General features: G+C 44.2%; 1 protein-coding gene across 3 annotated transcripts in view; it reads right to left on the bottom strand.

Annotated features, from left to right (window-relative positions):
• LOC115090504 overlaps positions 1 to 18,185 on the bottom strand; it is a 991,523-nt gene that overhangs the window by 683,573 nt on the left and 289,765 nt on the right. For all 3 annotated transcript variants that reach the window (XM_029599682.1, XM_029599683.1, XM_029599681.1), the window contains one exon: positions 3,989 to 4,057. In XM_029599682.1, the coding sequence (XP_029455542.1) occupies positions 3,989 to 4,057 (69 nt within the window). The remainder of the gene's footprint in view (positions 1 to 3,988; positions 4,058 to 18,185) is intronic.

Here is an 18,185-nt window from a genome sequence, read left to right as displayed (position 1 = left end):
CGCACCCCCAGGCCTACTGGAGACAGACCCTTCCCCTATTATTGAGCTAGCAGCGAAACACCTTAATACCGGCAAACCATCCATCCTGATGGGAGACTTCAACCTTCACGTGGATGTCCTTCCCCGCTCAACCAACTGCGAAACACTACTCTCCTCACTCAACGATATGGGTTTCAGACAAATCATCAACGAGCCCACCCACAAGGCGGGTCATACGTTAGATCTTATCTTCATAAACGAAGGAATTTCACCCCACTCAATTCCAACTTGCATACCGGTACCATGGACTGACCACCGAATCATTTCTGCCGCGCTTGAAATCAAGGAGCACCCTCCACTAACAACATACTCAACTACCATATCCTTCAGGAAACCTTGCACCGGAGATCAGCTAAGCTCATATCTAACTTCGGAACTAGCTCATCTGGACCTATCAGACGCCAACACAGCCTTGACATCATGGAACAACATCACCAGCAAGGTAGCAGATCAAGCGTGTCCGATGACGACAAAATCCATCAATCCAGACAAAAACAACAGGAAACCCTGGTTCACCCTTGAGCTGAAGGCACGCAAACAGGAGCTCAGATGCAAGGAACACCAATGGAGGAAAAACCCATCTACCACAACCCTCCTCTCCTATAAATCATGCCTAACCTCATATAGAAATGATATCAACAAATCCAAGAAAGAATTCTTCGCCAAAAAGATACACCACTTCATCTTCGACTCAAGAGCCCTGTTCTCATATGTATCAGCCCTTACTAGACCATCCATGCCTATCATACCAGATGAACAAGCGTTTAACAAAGCTAACGAACTAGCTGATTACTTTGACAAAAAAATCTCCACACTCGTCGCCCCCCTCAAGGGGACCCTGACGCTTCCCAATTCCCCAATCATCTCTAGCTCTCAAGCAGTGCACTCAACCACAGCAGCTCTCGACTCCTTCGAGCCAACAACCACACTAGAAATAGAGAACATAATTAAGAAAATAAAACCATCGTCTCATCCATCAGATCACATCCCCTCCAACCTGCTGAGTTCCATACATAACATCATTGCTAAACCCATCGCAGACATCATTAATTGCTCACTTACCCAAGGCCATGTCCCCAACCAACTCAAGATGGCAATGCTCAAACCTCTCCTCAAAAAACCCAACCTTGCCACAGCGGACCCAGCCAATTTCAGACCCATAGCAAACCTGCCAATGATCACCAAAATTATGGAGAAAATTGTAAACAGACAACTCTCAGAATTCCTAGATGAAAACAACATCCTTACCTCAAACCAATTTGGCTTCCGTAAGACCCGGAACACTGAATCGCTACTAGCCACACTATCAGACTCTGTTGCGGTCTCGGTCGCCACGGTGGCGCCCGAGACCTTACCTTCTTCCCGGGTCCCGGGGAGCTGCCGTGTTCCGCGGCCTCAGGACCCCGGCCGCCGCTTCCCCCAGCCGTTTCGGTCCTCCGCGGGCCTGCAGGGCCTTCGGGCGCCATGCGCCGGCTCCCACGCTGCCGCTGGCGTGCTCTCACGGCCAGCCCCGCCCCCAGGCGCGCGCGCGCGGCTGACCTCCGGTTTTAAAGGGACCAGCGCGGGAAAACCCGGCTCCTCCCTTCTCTGACGTCAGACGCTGCAGGGCTATTTAAGCCCTGCAGTCCCTTCTCTTCTTTGCCTTGCAACGAGGTTCACTACTTCCGGTAGTTCTAAGTTGCGTTCCTGGATTGCCTGTTACCTGCCTGACTCCGCTCTGCCTGACTCCGCTTGCCTGCTACCTGCCTTGACCACGGATTACCTGACTCCGCTTGCCTGTTACCTGCCTTGACCACGGATTGCCTGACTCCGCCTGCCTGCTACCTGCCTTGACCACGGTTTGCCTGACTCCGCTTGCCTGTTTCCTGCCTTGACTCCGGTTCGTAGTTTTGACCCTGCTTATCTTCAGCCTGCCCTGACCTCGGTTCGTGACCCCGACTTCTGCTCGCTCGCTGCCTGCCCAGACTCCAGTCCGGATTCCACTCCTGGGTTTCTTCGTTCTCGCCTAAGTCCCAGCGGTCCGGGTCCCTACGGGCTCCTCCTGGGGGGACCTCGGGCTTCCAGGGCGAAGTCTCCTAAGTCCTAGCAACCCGGGCTCCCACAGCTCCTCTGGAGGAGTCTCGGGTTTCCAGGTGAAGATCCTATTGCCCAGTGGGAGTTCTGCCTACCGACTGTTCCCTCGGGCCAGTCGGCCCAAGGATCCACATCCGGATTGTCTCCAGCACAACAAGACTCTATCCTCTTCAATCTGGAAAAAGGTCAACCTTGCCTCCTCGCTCTTCTGGATCTCTCTTCGGCATTCGACACTGTGAATCATTCGTGCCTCTTACAGCGTCTAGTCGACACTGGCATCACAGGATCAGCGCTTAACTGGTTCAAATCATTCCTAGAAAATAGGGCTTACAAGGTCAAAATAAATAACAAAGAGTCTCACCCTACTGCATCCAAGATGGGTGTTCCACAGGGATCATCCCTCTCACCCACTCTTTTTAATATCTATCTTCTTCCGCTCTGTCACCTCCTTACCAATCTCAAGCTAATTCACTTCCTTTACGCGGATGACATACAAATACTCATCCCTATCACGGAATCTCTACACAAAGCCTTGGCATTCTGGAATAACTGCCTCACATCAATAAACAACCTACTTGCAGGACTCAACTTGGTTTTAAACACTAACAAAACGGAAATCCTACTTATCTCCCCTGAAAATCACGTCCCACCTATCACTCCAAATGCTAGCCAATCTCCTATCAACTCCAAAGACATCACTTTGCAGCAAGTAAGAGACCTGGGAGTACTCCTAGATAACAGACTCAGCCTCAACAAGTTCATAAACAACACGACAAAAGAGTGCTTTTTTAAATTGCATGTATTAAAAAAATTAAAACCTCTACTACGCTACAGAGATTTCCGCCTGGTTCTACAAGCCATCATATTACCGAAACTAGACTATTGCAACTCGCTCCTCCTCGGCCTCCCCGCTTGCACCACCAAACCGCTTCAGATGGTCATGAACGCAACGGCCAGAATTCTTACAAACACCAAAAAAAGGGACCATATCACCCCCATTCTCCAGCACCTACATTGGCTACCTATCAAATACAGAATTCACTTCAAAACCATTATGATGATTCACAAGGCCCTACATAACATCGCTCCTCTCAATTTAACTTTTCAACTGCAGCTTCACACCTCCAAGAGACCGACAAGAAGTGCGTACAGAAATATGCTACGCGCCCAGCCAGCAAAATCCTCCCTGAGGAAACGCGCACTATCCACAGCTGGCCCCATACTCTGGAACGCGCTCCCTCTAGACCTTCGCCTCGAATCGTGCCACATTACTTTCAAAAAGAAACTAAAGACTTGGTTTTTTGCACAAGCTTTCCCAGGAATCTAAAAGCCGGAAGAAAACAATATCAGCCTGGCCTCTGACCCAACTCACCTTATGTACATTGTTTACTGTATTTTATTTAGTTACCTCTATTTAGCTATTTATGCTTAATCTCTGTATCCTTTGCCAAGTTCCGCTGCCCCCCCCCATATTATCTGTTATCTTGTTATCTTGTTGCAATGTAAACTGCCCACTGAGGCGTCAGTTTGAGTTCCTTGTAAACCGGTGTGATATGTATATTATACAGGAACATCGGTATATAAAAACTAAAAAGAAATAAATAAATAAAATAAATAAATAAATAAGTATCCTACTCCATAGAAACGTGCCTTTATACTCTGCAAATGTGTTGATCTAATGTTTCTTAAATATTGATTCTTACATGGAAAAATGTGTTTTAATACAGATTCTTTCAGACCAGAAATAGAAATTCCGAGTACTACTGTAACTTCAAAAATGTTCTCTACAATAAACATCTGCTCTTCATCTTTACCAATAATGGACAGTAAATAAGACTTACAAGGCAATGTAAACAGATATACTGCTTGTACTTACGATATAATGATAAACACCTCTATCCCATAACCTTGCACTCTTCACAAAGTTCATATAGCAGGGAGCTTCCTGAGGATGAATACAATAAGAACTAATAAGTCATAGGATTATTTTTTTTCAGATTAAACTATATTTACTATTGAATCAAGGTATCTGCCTCTATAAAATATACTTCTCTGAGTACATAGTTATAAACCTCATAGGCTATTTTATTTTGCCCAGTATATTTATATGGATGTGTAACTGTATTCTGTTTAGTGCTACTATAATACTCATAATTTTAAAATCCTAGAAATATACATGATCATAAAACATATTTTCTCTTCAGAAATACTAGAGAAAATTGACTTTTGTTGTTAGTCTATCTATATCAGAGTGATACTTTGATACCATAATTTTTTCAACTGTACAATAAATTATTTCTACTCTTCAGTATGCAATCTGTAAGAGCCAATTTCTGTTGCAGGAAAATGCTATGAGCACTGTTTGTTCATGCGTTAGGTGTAGCTTATTTGTGCTTATGTTATCTAGATATCTTTGGTTGTGCCTATCTTACATCTCATCACTTAAGATCTTCTAAGTGAAGACTGCAGAAAGTGCTGTCAATATATAATTATTTCCTGTTTGGAAAATGTATGGAAAAATAGAGTAGAACCCTGCCGCAGCCCCCCTTCCATTCATACAATTGATTAGGGCCCCCAAGATGGGTTACTATATATATATACTAGCCGTTAAGCCCGTAACAACGGGCTACATTTAAAAAAAAATTTCGGTCCATTTCCTACCCACTCCCTCCCCCTCATTCTCCCTCCCTCCCTCTAGTCTCCCCCCCTCCCACCTCTCCCCTCTATTCTCCCTCCCTCTCACCTTCCCCCTCTATTCTCCTCCCTCTCACCTTCCCCCTCCCCTCACCTTCTCCTCCCTCCCCCCTCCCCTCACTCTCTCCTCCCTCCCCTCTCCCCTCACTCTCTCCTCCCTCCCCCTCTCTCATTCCCCTCCCCTTTCAGCTCATCCACAGCCTAAAAACCCAGCCACCCTTCCTCACGCGAGCCGCCGCCGCTACTGCTCCTCCCGCTGCTGCCGCCGCCGCTCCTAGCGACCCAGCGCCATTTTTTTTTTCAGGCACTCTGGCCGACGTGCTCGCCAGCAGGAAAGTGGCTCGGGCAGAGGCGGCGCCGGGCCAGCAGGTGGAACTGGAAGCTCAGGGGGAGGGGGAGAGCAACTCTCCCCGCACCTAAAAACCCAGCCACCCTCCCTTGTGCACGCCGCCGCCGCTACTGCTCCTCCCGCTGCTGCCGCCGCCGCTGCTCCTAGCTACCCAGCGCCATTTTCTTTTCCGGGCACTCTGACCGACGTGCTCGCCCGTGCATGCGCGGTAGAGCTGCTCTCTACTGCGCATTTGCGGCATGTCGGTCAGGGCTCCCTTATCTAGTAGATGTATATATGGCCTCACATTGGTTTCTGCTTAGGTAGCAGAAGGAAGGTGTTATGATATCGAGGTGTTTGGTGGATTCTCATGGGCAACAGTGATGATATCTCCTACGGGGAGGAGCTCCGTAGGGAACTGAAGCACTGGGCTAGACTCAGATGCACAAATGCAGAGAATATATCTTTTATTATACAGCTATTGTGCTCCACCAGAGGTGGCAGTAGAGAGTAGATTAGGTAGCAATGGTCTGTGATCCTTGGCGTAGGAGACCCGTCCCACAATGGTGGTGTAAGGCCCCGATGCAGATGTCCAGTAAGGCACTGTAGGAGAGGCAGACTGGCAGATGTTATAACACACTCCCTGGTAGCTGAGTACATAGAGTTCCCAATGAGCAGTAGAGAGAGGATAGGTATTAACAGTCTGTAATCCTCGGCAGAGGAGACCCGTTCCACAAAGGTGGTGTAGAGCCCGATATAGATGGGCAGTGAGGAGCTGTAGATGGACAGACCTGGGAGAAGTTGTACTCACTCTCTGTAGCTGATAGGTAGTGTTCCAGCAGGTTGAAGAATTGGTAGCAGGCACCAGGATAGACACACAGGCCCTCGAGGAGCAATTACCTGTATTTAGGATAGGCACCTGGAAATAAGCAAAGGGCCCCCGAGGAGGGGGTCCCCAGGTTAGTAGAACCCCGGAGGGTAAGGGTGGCTTCCAGCAGTGTAGAAGCAGCAGAGCAGCTTCAGACCGGAACAAATCCAATCTGTTGCTAACTTGGCGAGAGTCAGCAAATGGGCAACCTTTTAAATGCGGAAGCAGTGATGTCACTCGAGGGGGACGCCCCTGAGATTCGCGCCAACACTGCTACAAGACGTGAGGCGTGCGCGCGCACGCGCCCTAGGAGGCCTCAGATCAACATGGCAGGACACCGTGCCAGAGCCGCTCCAGGGAAGCCGGAGGGTGTGGCAAGGAGACGCTACAGATGCCATTCTCCTGAGGCTAGTGGAGAAGGCTGAAATAGAGGTGAGGCATGTCGGGCGAAGCCATCTGAGACTGACAGACACAACAGAAGGTCTGTGTCATTCTAGAAACCTCTGGTTTGTTCCTGTACATATCTTCCTTTTATTTTCTGCCGTGCTTGGCAGTTCAATTTTTGGTTCCCCGATGCCTGTTCTACTGGGGCAGTGGAAACAATATGCCCCCTGAAGCGCTGCAGTTTTCTAGAAAGGTTCTTTAGTTCTAAGACTGCTCAGAAGTCTTTGCAGAGTTTGAATGATGCCATCTGTTTCCCGCTGGATTTCAGTTTAAGGCCTCTTTTCACTTTGAAGGGACCTAGTCAGCTGATTTTTACCTTCCCCTCAAGTTAATATGGAACTGGCAGGCTCCTATCAGCTCTGCTGATACTTCTAAGTGCAATTAGCTTTTCCCCTCTGGGGTTCTTGAAAACAGCCTTGATTAAACAGAATTTGCCACCCGCTCGCTACAAGGGTCTCCCCTGAGGAAGCCACTTTGGCCAAACAAGGTCTTTGTTGGGATTTTACCAGCTGACCCTGGATCTTAAAACTCCATTTGGTGGAGCTGTCTTTGAAGTTAGTCCGTTATCTTTAAGAACCAAGTTTTTTTACATTTGTCCGGCAGTGCCACATTAGAGCTTGACAGTGTCAAAACAAGAGCTGCTTTGCTAGTCTTTATTTAAAAAAACATGTTTAGGTAGGTAACGTATACAGCTCTTACCGAATGCTGTAACTAAATACCTTGAAGTTTGTAAATATAGCAACGTTTGTTATTATTTGGTATATGGTTTGTGATACGTGTGTTATGTGCACTTGAGGCAATGAGTGACTGAGCAGCACCTTGATATAGATGTCTAATTAGTTGCGTGTCTTGTCTGGTTCAGACACTTGTACATATTGGGCTGGATTTAAAACCTATGCGTGGGCATACATATGTGCACACAACCCGGCACGCACACATGGTGTGGGCCATCCAGTGCTCCTACCATGTGACAGGGGCCTGTCAATGGCATGGGTACCCTGTCACATGGTAAGGGCAAAGGGCCATTGGCGCCATTTTTATTAGTGGCAGCCGGGACTTCCACTGGACCACCAAGTACTTGCAAAATGTTTTGGGGGGGTTCGGGAGGGTGGGGGAAGCTAAAGGATCAGTTTTAAAGGGTCGGGGTGGGTTTTTTGTTTATTGGCTCGGGCGCAGCCGATAAACAAAACCATGATCGGACTGCACGAAAAAAAATTAACGATGTGAATCGGAACCGATTCCGGTTCCGATTCACATCTCTAATATGCAGTTCTCACTGCAACCTTCGCTGTTTCCTGATGAAGCAACTAAGATCACATTTATCCTTTCACGCCATGAAGGGAAGGCCCTGGCATGGGCTTCCCCTCTTTGGGAGCGTTCTGACACTATCCTTTGCCAGCTCTCTCAGTTCATCTCCGTCTTCCGATGTACATTCGAGGACCCAGGCCGACAAGCAGTCGCTGGCCACCACCTACTCCACCTCTGTCAAGGCTCGCACCTGCTCGCTGAATACACCGTATAGTTCAGAAAATTAGCTACTGAGCTAGGTTGGCAAGAAGACTGCTTAAGGGCACTCTACCTCAAGAGCCTGTCTCCGGCTCTCAAAGATGAACTGGCCGCTCGTGAGATCCCTGCATCTCTGGAAGACTTGATCTCCCTGGTCGGTAGGATTGATTACCATCTCCAACAACGTCATCAGGAGGTAAAGGCCCTCCGAGCTCCTGTTCCACGTCCATCATGTGCAGCAAGTCCACCATTGAAGGCCTTACCGGCTCCTCAGCCACCCAAATCAATCACAGCCGCTTGACTCCAAAGGAACATCTCCGACACAGGAAAGCAGGCCTCTGTTATATTGCAGCAGTTCAGGGTATTAGGGTTAGGGCACTGTGTGCAGGAAGATCACAACTCTCCCGGTATCAGGGTTAGGGCACTGTGTGCAAGAAGATCACAACACTCCTGGTATCAGGGTTAGGGCACTGTGTACAGGAAGATCACAACACTCCCGGTATCAGGGATATGGCACTGTGTGCAGGAAGATCACAACACCCCCGGTATCAGGGTTAGGGCACTGCATGCAGGAAGATCACAACACTCCCGGTATCAGGGTTAGGGCACTGTATGCAGGAAGATCACAACACTCCCGGTATCAGGGATATGGCACTGTGTGCAGGAAGATCACAACACCCCTGGTATTAGGGATAGGGCACTGCGTGCAGGAAGATCACAACACCCCTGGTATTAGGGATAGGGCACTGCATGCAGGAAGATCACAACACCCCTGGTATCAGGGTTAGGGCACTGCGTGCAGGAAGATCACAACACTCCCGGTATCAGGGTTAGGGCACTGTGTGCAGGAAGATCACAACACTCCCAGTATCAGGGATATGGCACTGTGTGCAGGAAGATCACAACACTCCCGGTATCAGGGATAGGGCACTGCATGCAGGAAGATCACAACACTCCCAGTATCAGGGATACGGCACTGCATGCAGGAAGATCACAACACTCTCAGTATCAGGGATAGGGCACAAGTTCTAGTCACATTGACTGATCACATTACTTTTTTTGTCAAGCTACCAACCGTTTCCATTTCCCATCCCCCCAACCATCACCTCAGTGGGAACCTTGGTAACATCAATAAATAAGAGGGCAGCCAGCCAATAGGAATACATATTCATTCCTAAACTGACCTTAACTGACCTGAAAAGTGTCAATTTGTATCATTTTCTGTTAGTGCGCACTAACAATGGTTAGTGCGCACTAACTCCTGTTAGTGCGCACTAACCCGATTAACGATTTTTTAACGATAAATCGTTAGAATTCCTATTGTATCGTGTTCTTTAACGATTTAAGACGATTTTAAAATTATTGGACGATAATTTTAATCGTTGAAAAATGATTCACATCCCTAATTTCTTATGTTCTTATGTTCTTATCAATAAGTTGTGATTGATAGTATCAAAAGCCGATGATACGTCTAGTAAAATCAGCAGATACAATTTCCCATTATCTAGGCCTCTTAACACAATGTCGGAGAGCGAAAACAAGTAATGTTTCTGTGTTAAAAAATGTATGAAAACCGAATTGAGAAGGATAAATTAGGTGGTTAAAATCTGGCTATCTAGCGAGCCGCTGAATATCCAGGTATATTCAGTGGCCGGTAGATAGCTGGATAAGTCATTTATCTAGTTATCTTTTAGCCACATAGGCAATGGGCGGATCAGGGCAGCACTACTTATCTATATTTGGCTAAGTAGTAATTTGTGCACAGAAATTCAGCAGCATAGCTATGCTGCCAAATATCCCTATGTTATATCCAGCTAAGTAACTTATCCGGATACATTATATCTGACTAAGTTACTTAGCCAGATACAGCTGAATATTGGGCCCCATGGATTTTGTCGGTTTAGATACTGTGAGTAGGATGGTTAGAGGGCAGTAGCTAGTACAAGCAGCATGATTTTTAACCATGATTATTACAGCCATTTTACAGTGTGCTTGTGGGAAATCTTGGGGATATGTTCTCCTAAATGCACAAAAAAATGTTATATTAAAGGACTGATCTAGAAACTTTGAAGCTTGTCCACAAAATACAGGTGGGATCACTTCACCAATGAAAAGGTATTGTAATCAGGAAGAGAAAACATACTTCAAAGTAAGAAGTAGCTCCAATATTCATTGCTAGTAAGTCATTAACTTGATTTTCTAATGAATCTGGCATTAGGCATTCATTACCAATTGTTTGTGTTTAAGTTGAACGGTGGCTTGATAATGTGGGTTGATAAATGAAAGCAAATTAAATGAGGGAATTTTGGACACTTATAAAAGCAATTAACTTGTTTGGTGGTAATTACATATTCAAGGCTAAATCAAGTACTTCTGGGAAGCCACAAGGGGTTGCCGTTATAAGCTAAGGGTACACAGATATGAAAGAATAGAAAAGTCTGAAGTCTTTTAAAATATGAGAAAGACCGAAGTAAGTATGGTTTTAATGACAAACAGTTCACTTCCAATGAAAAAATTAAGAATAAAGCCTGCATGTCAAATAAAAACCCAGGAATGATGTTAATGGTTAAGTGCAGACAGGTGGTGAGCTGGAGGTCAATGTTTTTCATATCCTAAAGGAACAAAAGTACAAGTGCCTATGTCCCAGTGTGTATTCTGATAAATGAATGAAGCCACCCAGTGAATCAGGTGTATGAAGAGTGAAAGTTGAGTCCAAACTCTCTAATCTTGTTCTGTAATTACTAAGGTGCATTCCCTGTAATGAGTTTGTAACAAGATATCTCACCACAGAGCTCAGGTTCTGAGTATATATTTCTATTAACCACACTTACCAGATTAGAAAAAAATCAGCGTATAAGGGGTTTTTCTATTGTTTGGTGGTTTGTTTGTTTTTCTCAAGTAAAGAAAAAAGACAAGAAGTTGTTTAAGATTAACTGGATATAGGAAAGAAATGTATAACATGTGCTTCCTAAAATCTTTGCTAGAAGATGCAAATATTCGAGATGCAATTGCTTACTGTTCTGGAGGATAAAACAATTAAATATTTAGTAACATCTATTGAAAGTTCCTCATAGCTTTGCTCACTTCATTTTCTACAATATGCTAACTGAAAATGTATCTAATTTATTTCACAATAGCAAATTTGATTTATTTCTAACTACTTTTGAAATTCCCCACAAATAAGGTTGTTTGCTCAAAGTGTTTCAGACATTTTCTTAACATAAAATGTAGCCTAACATTGTACACTACATTGGATTTAAAAAATACGTATGCCTCACTATTAATAGAATCCTTGTGAAACCTATTTACACTTTATAAATCTTTTTCATCGGTTTTTCTTGGGTGTGAGTTAAAACAAGCATAGGTACTTTACGAAGCCAAAATTCTAAATCTTCAAGCCTCTTGCAGTCAACACTCAGTGCTTTTTTCCTTCCTGCATTAGAACAGTCTCTCCCAGAAGAACTGCCATTTAGGGATGTCTCCCATTTTATGTCATCAATAACCTCTACAATCTATGAGGGGAGAAGTTTGCCTGCAAACAAAGATGCATATGGTAGAGGAAAGGAGCAAGCTAGCAAAGGATCACAAATTGATCAAAGAACACTTCTTTCATTACCCATCAAATTTCTATAGCTTTTCAATAAAAGGACTGTAGTGTATTTATGCCATATATAATTTCCTTTCTGACACTTTAAATTACTGGGCTTTCAATTACAGTTTCAGTTACCAAAACCACAAAGCTGTTGCTAGACCATTTACTCACAATTTTATTGGGTGTATATGGGGGAAGAGGGGGAAGAGGGGAGGTGAAGAATATATATCTATATAAATAAAAATGTAAATGTTCGTTTGTTCAAAATCTTAAATCTCCGAAGGTTCTTCACCGATTGCTTTGAAATTTTGACAGAACGTTGCATTCGAATACGCGCGTGTTTTTATATACCTATATTATATAGATGTCACACCCGTGACAGGTAAAAACATGCTTTTTTGGAAAAACAGCGCCATCTGTTGGATGTACAAGCAACACACGCTATCTACAATATAAATGGGCTCTGACCCACGGCCCGCACATGTGCGGTAGAGAGCAGCTCTACCGCATATGTGCAGACCATTGAGCTCTGCGCTACGTGCTGGGTGTCACAGAGGGGAGGAGGAAAGGGTAGACGAGTCGCCGCTCTGAGAAACGGCTCAGCCCGTTCCTCCCCTGCTGGGGAAGGGGGGAAGGAGTAGGAACTGCCGGACAGTTACACACAGGAGGAGGAAAGGGTAGAAGAGTCGCCGAGTCAGTCCGTCCACCACCAGGCAAGGGGGGGGGAGGGAGTTGGGATGGCCGGAGCAGAGCAAATGCAGTAGAAAGTGGCTGTGAAGAGATCACAAGCAGCTGCAGCCTGCAGCAGCCAAAGCGCAAAGAGCTGAACAGAGAACAGCTCGCCCTCCTCCCCCGCCCCCTGAGTCCCGCAAATAAGGAGAAGCCAAGTAAATATCCCGCAACTGCAGGGGGGGTAGGGGGAAGGCAGTGCTGTCAGCCCGCCCGTGGGTCTCAGCCACCACAGAAAGAGTTTACATGGGCATCGCTCCACCCCCACTCCCAGCAAAGCACCATGATGAAAGTAACAGCCAGAGCCCTGCTCCCTCCTCCCTCTCAAGCCCCCAATCGGATTTCTTAAAGGCACAGGTCTGCCAGAAAAAGCCAAGTAAGCTAGGCAACGTGTCCCAAATCTGTTGCAGTGCCTGCCGCCTGCCCTTTGCGAGGGGGTGGGGGGGTTCGGAGTGTTTTCCTCTCTCTCCCAGACACAACTGGCGTGGGAACTTTGCAAGCTCTTGCGAGTGCACAGCATAGACTTAGGTGGGGAGGGGACAAAAATCCCGCCTGTTTTAACTGTGTGAGAGAGAAGAGTGGTAATGTGCGCTGAAGGCGAGTGTGAGTGCCAGAGAGAGAGGGAGACTACGTGAGGGATTGTGTATGTGTGTGAGAGGGATTGGGCGTGCGTGTGTGAGGGACAAAGGGAGAGTGTATGTGCAAGAGAGAGAGAGAGAGGAAGCCTATGTAGGGGGCTGTATGAGAGAGCGAATCTCTAACTCTCTCCCCCCCCCCCAGCTCTCCACTTATAGGTTACAGTGGAAGGGGTTCAGTGTAGAGGGGAATGGGAGAGCAAAGGAGTTGGGGCCTGTAAGGATAGAGTGAAAGGGGTCTGAGCCTGTCCCTCCGCCACCAGGGAAGGGGGGAGGGAGTTGGGATGGCAGGATCATTACGCCTCACGAGATCCTCCTCGGCCACCGCTGCAGCTCCTACCACCTCCGCCGCCTCTGGCCCTTCATGGTGCTGGGGGGGGGGGGGGGGGGAGCGGAGCAGAGCAAAGACGTAGGAGAAGAGGGGACAAAAATTTCGCCCATTTTAACAGGCTTAACGGCTTGGACTAAATATTTTACGATTCCATTTCAATGTTTCCGATTGCATTGTTAAATTGAATTTTCATACATTTCGATTTATTTTCATTTTGATTTAATTATTTCGTGTGACATTGCGTTGGAATTGAGCTGTGTCGTTTACCATACCTTTCATTTAGTGAGTATAGTTTATGTTTTTTCTTTTTTCATTCTTTTTCATTTCTAGAATTATGCGGTTTACATCTAGACACGGATTGCTTCTCACATGGACAATTATATGTTGCGTGTTCTAGAGTCGGCAAACCAATCTCTATATCTGCACAGACAATGGAACAACAAAAAATATTGTATACCCACAAGCATTGTGAAATTAACCATATTCGAAACGTGCGCTTTCTCTTTTCTTTCTTTTCCATTTAACCATACTGAGCCACAGCAACGCGTGGCCGGGTACAGCCAGTTTTCAATACTTCTCTTCCATCCAGATCTAGCTGTTTTCAAAGGAAATGAGTTTTCTGAGCCTGTTTGAAAGTGCAGGTAGTTTTTTTGGGTTTTTTTGAATGACATTTTTAGGAATGTTAAATGCCTTGAAAGACATTTCAAAATCACTGTATCTGGAGGAGGCACTTGAAATTGGCCAACTGAAGATGGAAAACCAAATTCTATGTAAAAAATAACAAACAAAAAAAGCATAGACTACTCTCAGTGGACCAAAAATAAATGAGTTAAATTCTAAAAAGGGATATTAACTAGTCACAAGACCAGTCGGTCATGAGCAGATAATGGTAATCGGACACCCAAATAAGGTCAGGCTGAATATCTAGTCTGCAGTTAACAGGACAAATTTGTCCAGTTAACTTTAGGCCTGTTTTTGCCGGACTAAAATTACATGGGCAAGTCTAGTCAACAAGCATTGAATATCAGCACTGACTGGCCAAAGGTTAACTGTATCCTGGAAGCACCCCAGTGCTACCTCTTTTTTTGCGACTAAATTTTGTGCGGGCTATGATTTGCCCAGACAAATATTTGGCAGGTCAGCAGGAGGGATTAAAACTGCGAGCTTTGTCCAGCTAACTCCCAAAGCCTTTGAATATTGACCCCTTTATCAATAAGTTAAAGCTGGAAGACCAACTTACGTTACACTGTTTTTTGAATCCAATCTACTGCACAACTCTCTTTCAGAAGTGAAGGATGAAGGTTCTTCCCACCTGAAATGCTATCCTGTTTAGATATGGTACTAAAAAATATGGGCCGGATTTTCAAGGGATTACGTGCACCGGGCCTATTTCAAAAGGCCTGGTGACACACGTAAAGCCCCGGGATGCGTGTAAGTCCCGGGGCTTTACTAAAGGGGCGAGACAGGGCAGTCCAGGGGCGGGGTCAGAGGCTCCAGGCACAACATCCATTTGCCGCTGTACTGGGGATCGCACGCCCATGCGCAACTTACTTCAGACCCAGGGCTGAGGTAAGTTCTGGAATAAAAGAAAAAAAAAGAAAAAGGTTGGGGGGAAAGGGCGGGGGAGGTAGGGGAAGGGAAATTCCCTCCAAGGCCGCTCCAATTTCGTAGCAGCCTGGGAGGGAACGGGGAAAGGCAGCGTGGCTCCGCATGGGCTCGGCGCACTCAAGGTGCACAATCGTGCACCCCCTTGCGCGCGCCGACCCCTGATTTTATAACATGTGTGCGCCTGCGCATACGTTTGTTATAAAATCGCGTGTCCACGTGTGCGCACAGGGTAGCGCACTCCATGGATACGCTTGGGCTGTTTTGAAAATCTACTCCTATATATGCATTTGTATTTTCTTCATAGTAATTTAATTTTTCATGTTTTAGAAATCTTGGACCACTTAATAGATTTGTAAGCGATACTTCCTCTATGAGATAAATGCAAAATGAGCTAAGGATGACACTGTCTTAATATCACATATATATTCAAGGAAAGGGACTTACATACTAAAACTTGTGTGTGCTAAAAAATGTAATATGAATTCTAAAACGTCACTTAATGTGCAATTCAGGAAGGGGTAGATTTTCAAAAATACGCACGGGCGTACATGTGCGCGCGCTACCCAGCATGCACACATGTACCTGGGATATGTTTATCTGAGTAAATTGTCACGCACTGCCTATCTCAATATTGACCTTTTTAGTTTCATGAGGGACTCCTTTAATATGCACCCTAGGGTTGTAGTGCATAGCATGCTATTCCACATGCATGCTACATGCTGATAGCATTCATGTTAAGCTTTCGTGCCTAGGATCCTATATGCCAGTAAACTGTAGGATGGATTACAACAGCTGTGTCTGTAAAATAAAGAAGCAACATTCTAGTGATATAGTAAGGTGTTCCACTTCAACTCTTCAAGAAGCAATGACTTTGTAATCTGGGCATATTGAGGTCCATATTCAAAGGGTTTGTCTGGCTAACATTTAGAATTAGCAGGACAAACCACCATGTTTTAAATTTCTCTCCCGAGTCACTGGCTACATTTGTCCAGACAAATCTTTGCCCAGGCAAAATTTAGCCCAACAAAAAGAGAAGGTACTGGGGGCATTCCTGGGCAGTGTCAAATGGCAAAGTGGCACACCAACCGGTCCTTGATGATGAGCCATAACAAAGGAACTTAAAAGTGTGTCCTAACCACTAACCTTGGTATTTATCAGGTGTAGTGCATAATTGTGTGTCCCTCTAGATTCCTAATTAATGTAAACGATACTCATGCAAGCATTCACTAGCTAATCAAACAATAACATTAAAACTGAATTACAATGGAAATTATCCAGTTCTATGGTTAAATTACAAATGTAATACTATCATAATTTTAGTCGTAAACTAGAAATTTCATTGCATAAGGAGGAAATACCATACTTAAACTAATAGTATGAAGAGAATAATGTGTTCCTACTTGAAAATAGTCTGTATGCTACAAATCGCATACTAGTATAACTAGCATAAAGCAGGAACTAAAAGAATCATTAAGTCTGAGACGGGACAGAAAAATGAATGTAAAAAGCAGTCCATTATAATGGACAAAGAAAAAGAAAACAAACTAGCAGGATAAACAGAATATTTTAACTCACAGATAGAGTTTATAGTGATGGGGCCAAGATAAGGAGAAAAGAACAATAACAATTAATATGCTGAAAGATTTAGTAATAAAATAGTTGCAGATCCCTATGACAGTGCTCCTCATGTATAAGATGTGTATTTGTTTCAAGGAGAACAATCTCATAATAAACATCAAAGGCTACACTAGTAAGAAATATTTGTGAGAGGGAGTATACAGTCTTTAGGTAAAATCTAATAGATAGTATTACAGGAAGAATATTAAAAAAAAAAAAGTTTCAGGAAAGAAATCAGAATAAAAAGGAAATAAAGATCAGCAAAGCGATTACCATAATTACAGACCTCAGAACAAAAGAATAAGAATAGCGTATAGAAAATAAATCAGTATGTATTTTAACATATGCTGGTGTGGAGAAGAAATATATATATTATATATCTATACCTATATGTATATCCCTCTTGAACCATGAATTATCATATTTGAATCACACTGAGACACATCACCCTCTATGTGATCAAGGCAGCTTCCATAGATAAAGATAAAGATAAAGAAAAACCTAGTACATATTCATTTAGCTGATTCAGCATAGAAATACATATAAGTATTAGAAATTCTAAGACTGGAAAATTCTACCAAACTTGGAACATACCAACTAATAAAAATAGCATCACTTCAGATGATATCATTAATATTTATAGCAGCACTGATGTTCTGCTCTGGCCAGACACAATTACCCAGAAAGCTCTGTCCACATAAATAGTTGTCCTAAAGCTACCTGGGAAACTTTGTCTTGGTAACTGTAAACTGATTAGTCAGTTGGCTTTGATTTGGGCTGAATATCTAGATAAAGTTACTCGGACAAAGCCATCCGAGCAACATCATCCAACAATTGCTGACTGAATATGGACCTCATTGCAAATACAATTTAAAAAAATGCATCTCAAATTCTGTGGAGATTCTACAACAAGTGTTGCTATTTTATGTAAAATGTATTAGTCTTCACTGGTTGTACTCCTTCCTACTCCATATGGTGATTGTTTTGTTTTATCTTCCAAATAGTAATGATTCTCTCTCAGTTAATATTTCAGACTTTATTCAAGAAGGACTTTTCCCTAATCTGGAAAAATCTTTATTGAATAAGGTCCTTTGTGACATGACATGTAGTATCATCACATCACAACTACTTAACCCAAGGATAAGCAGTGGATTTCCACAAGTCCACCTTAATAATGAACTTGTCCAAACCTTTTATAAACCCAGTTACATTAACACCTTTTAGCACATCCTCTAGCAAAGAATTCCAGGGGGTTGTATGTGCTTGGGCTGGGGGGCTAATTTGAAAAGTTGGGTCATTGTAGTTGTATTATAAGCCAATGACATTCTCTTTTCTTGGCTGTTCAATGGTTGCTTTTGTCTGTATTTTCAATGACCCAATAAAGGTGAATTTAAACTAAAATTATGCATTGAATAAAAATATATTTTCTCTTATTTGTTTTAAATGTATTCATTGTGTGTGCCCTAGTCTTTGTACTTATTAAAGAGTAAACAATTGATTCTGTTTACTCATTCCACTCCACTCATTATGTTATAGAACTCTATCATATCTTTCCTCAGCCGTCTCTTCTCCAAGCTGAAGAAGCCTCATCTCTTTAGCCTTTCCTCATAGGGGAATTGTTTCATCTCCTTTATCATTTTGGTCACCCTTCTCTGTACTTTTTATAATTCTGCTATATATTTTTTTAGATACCAGGAGTAAAATTGCACACAGGTGTGGTT

The sequence above is a fragment of the Rhinatrema bivittatum genome, chromosome 4 (genome assembly GCF_901001135.1).
Source record: "Rhinatrema bivittatum chromosome 4, aRhiBiv1.1, whole genome shotgun sequence".
NCBI classification, from domain to species: Eukaryota; Metazoa; Chordata; class Amphibia; order Gymnophiona; family Rhinatrematidae; genus Rhinatrema; species Rhinatrema bivittatum.
This window is presented reverse-complemented; position numbering and strand designations above follow the sequence as displayed.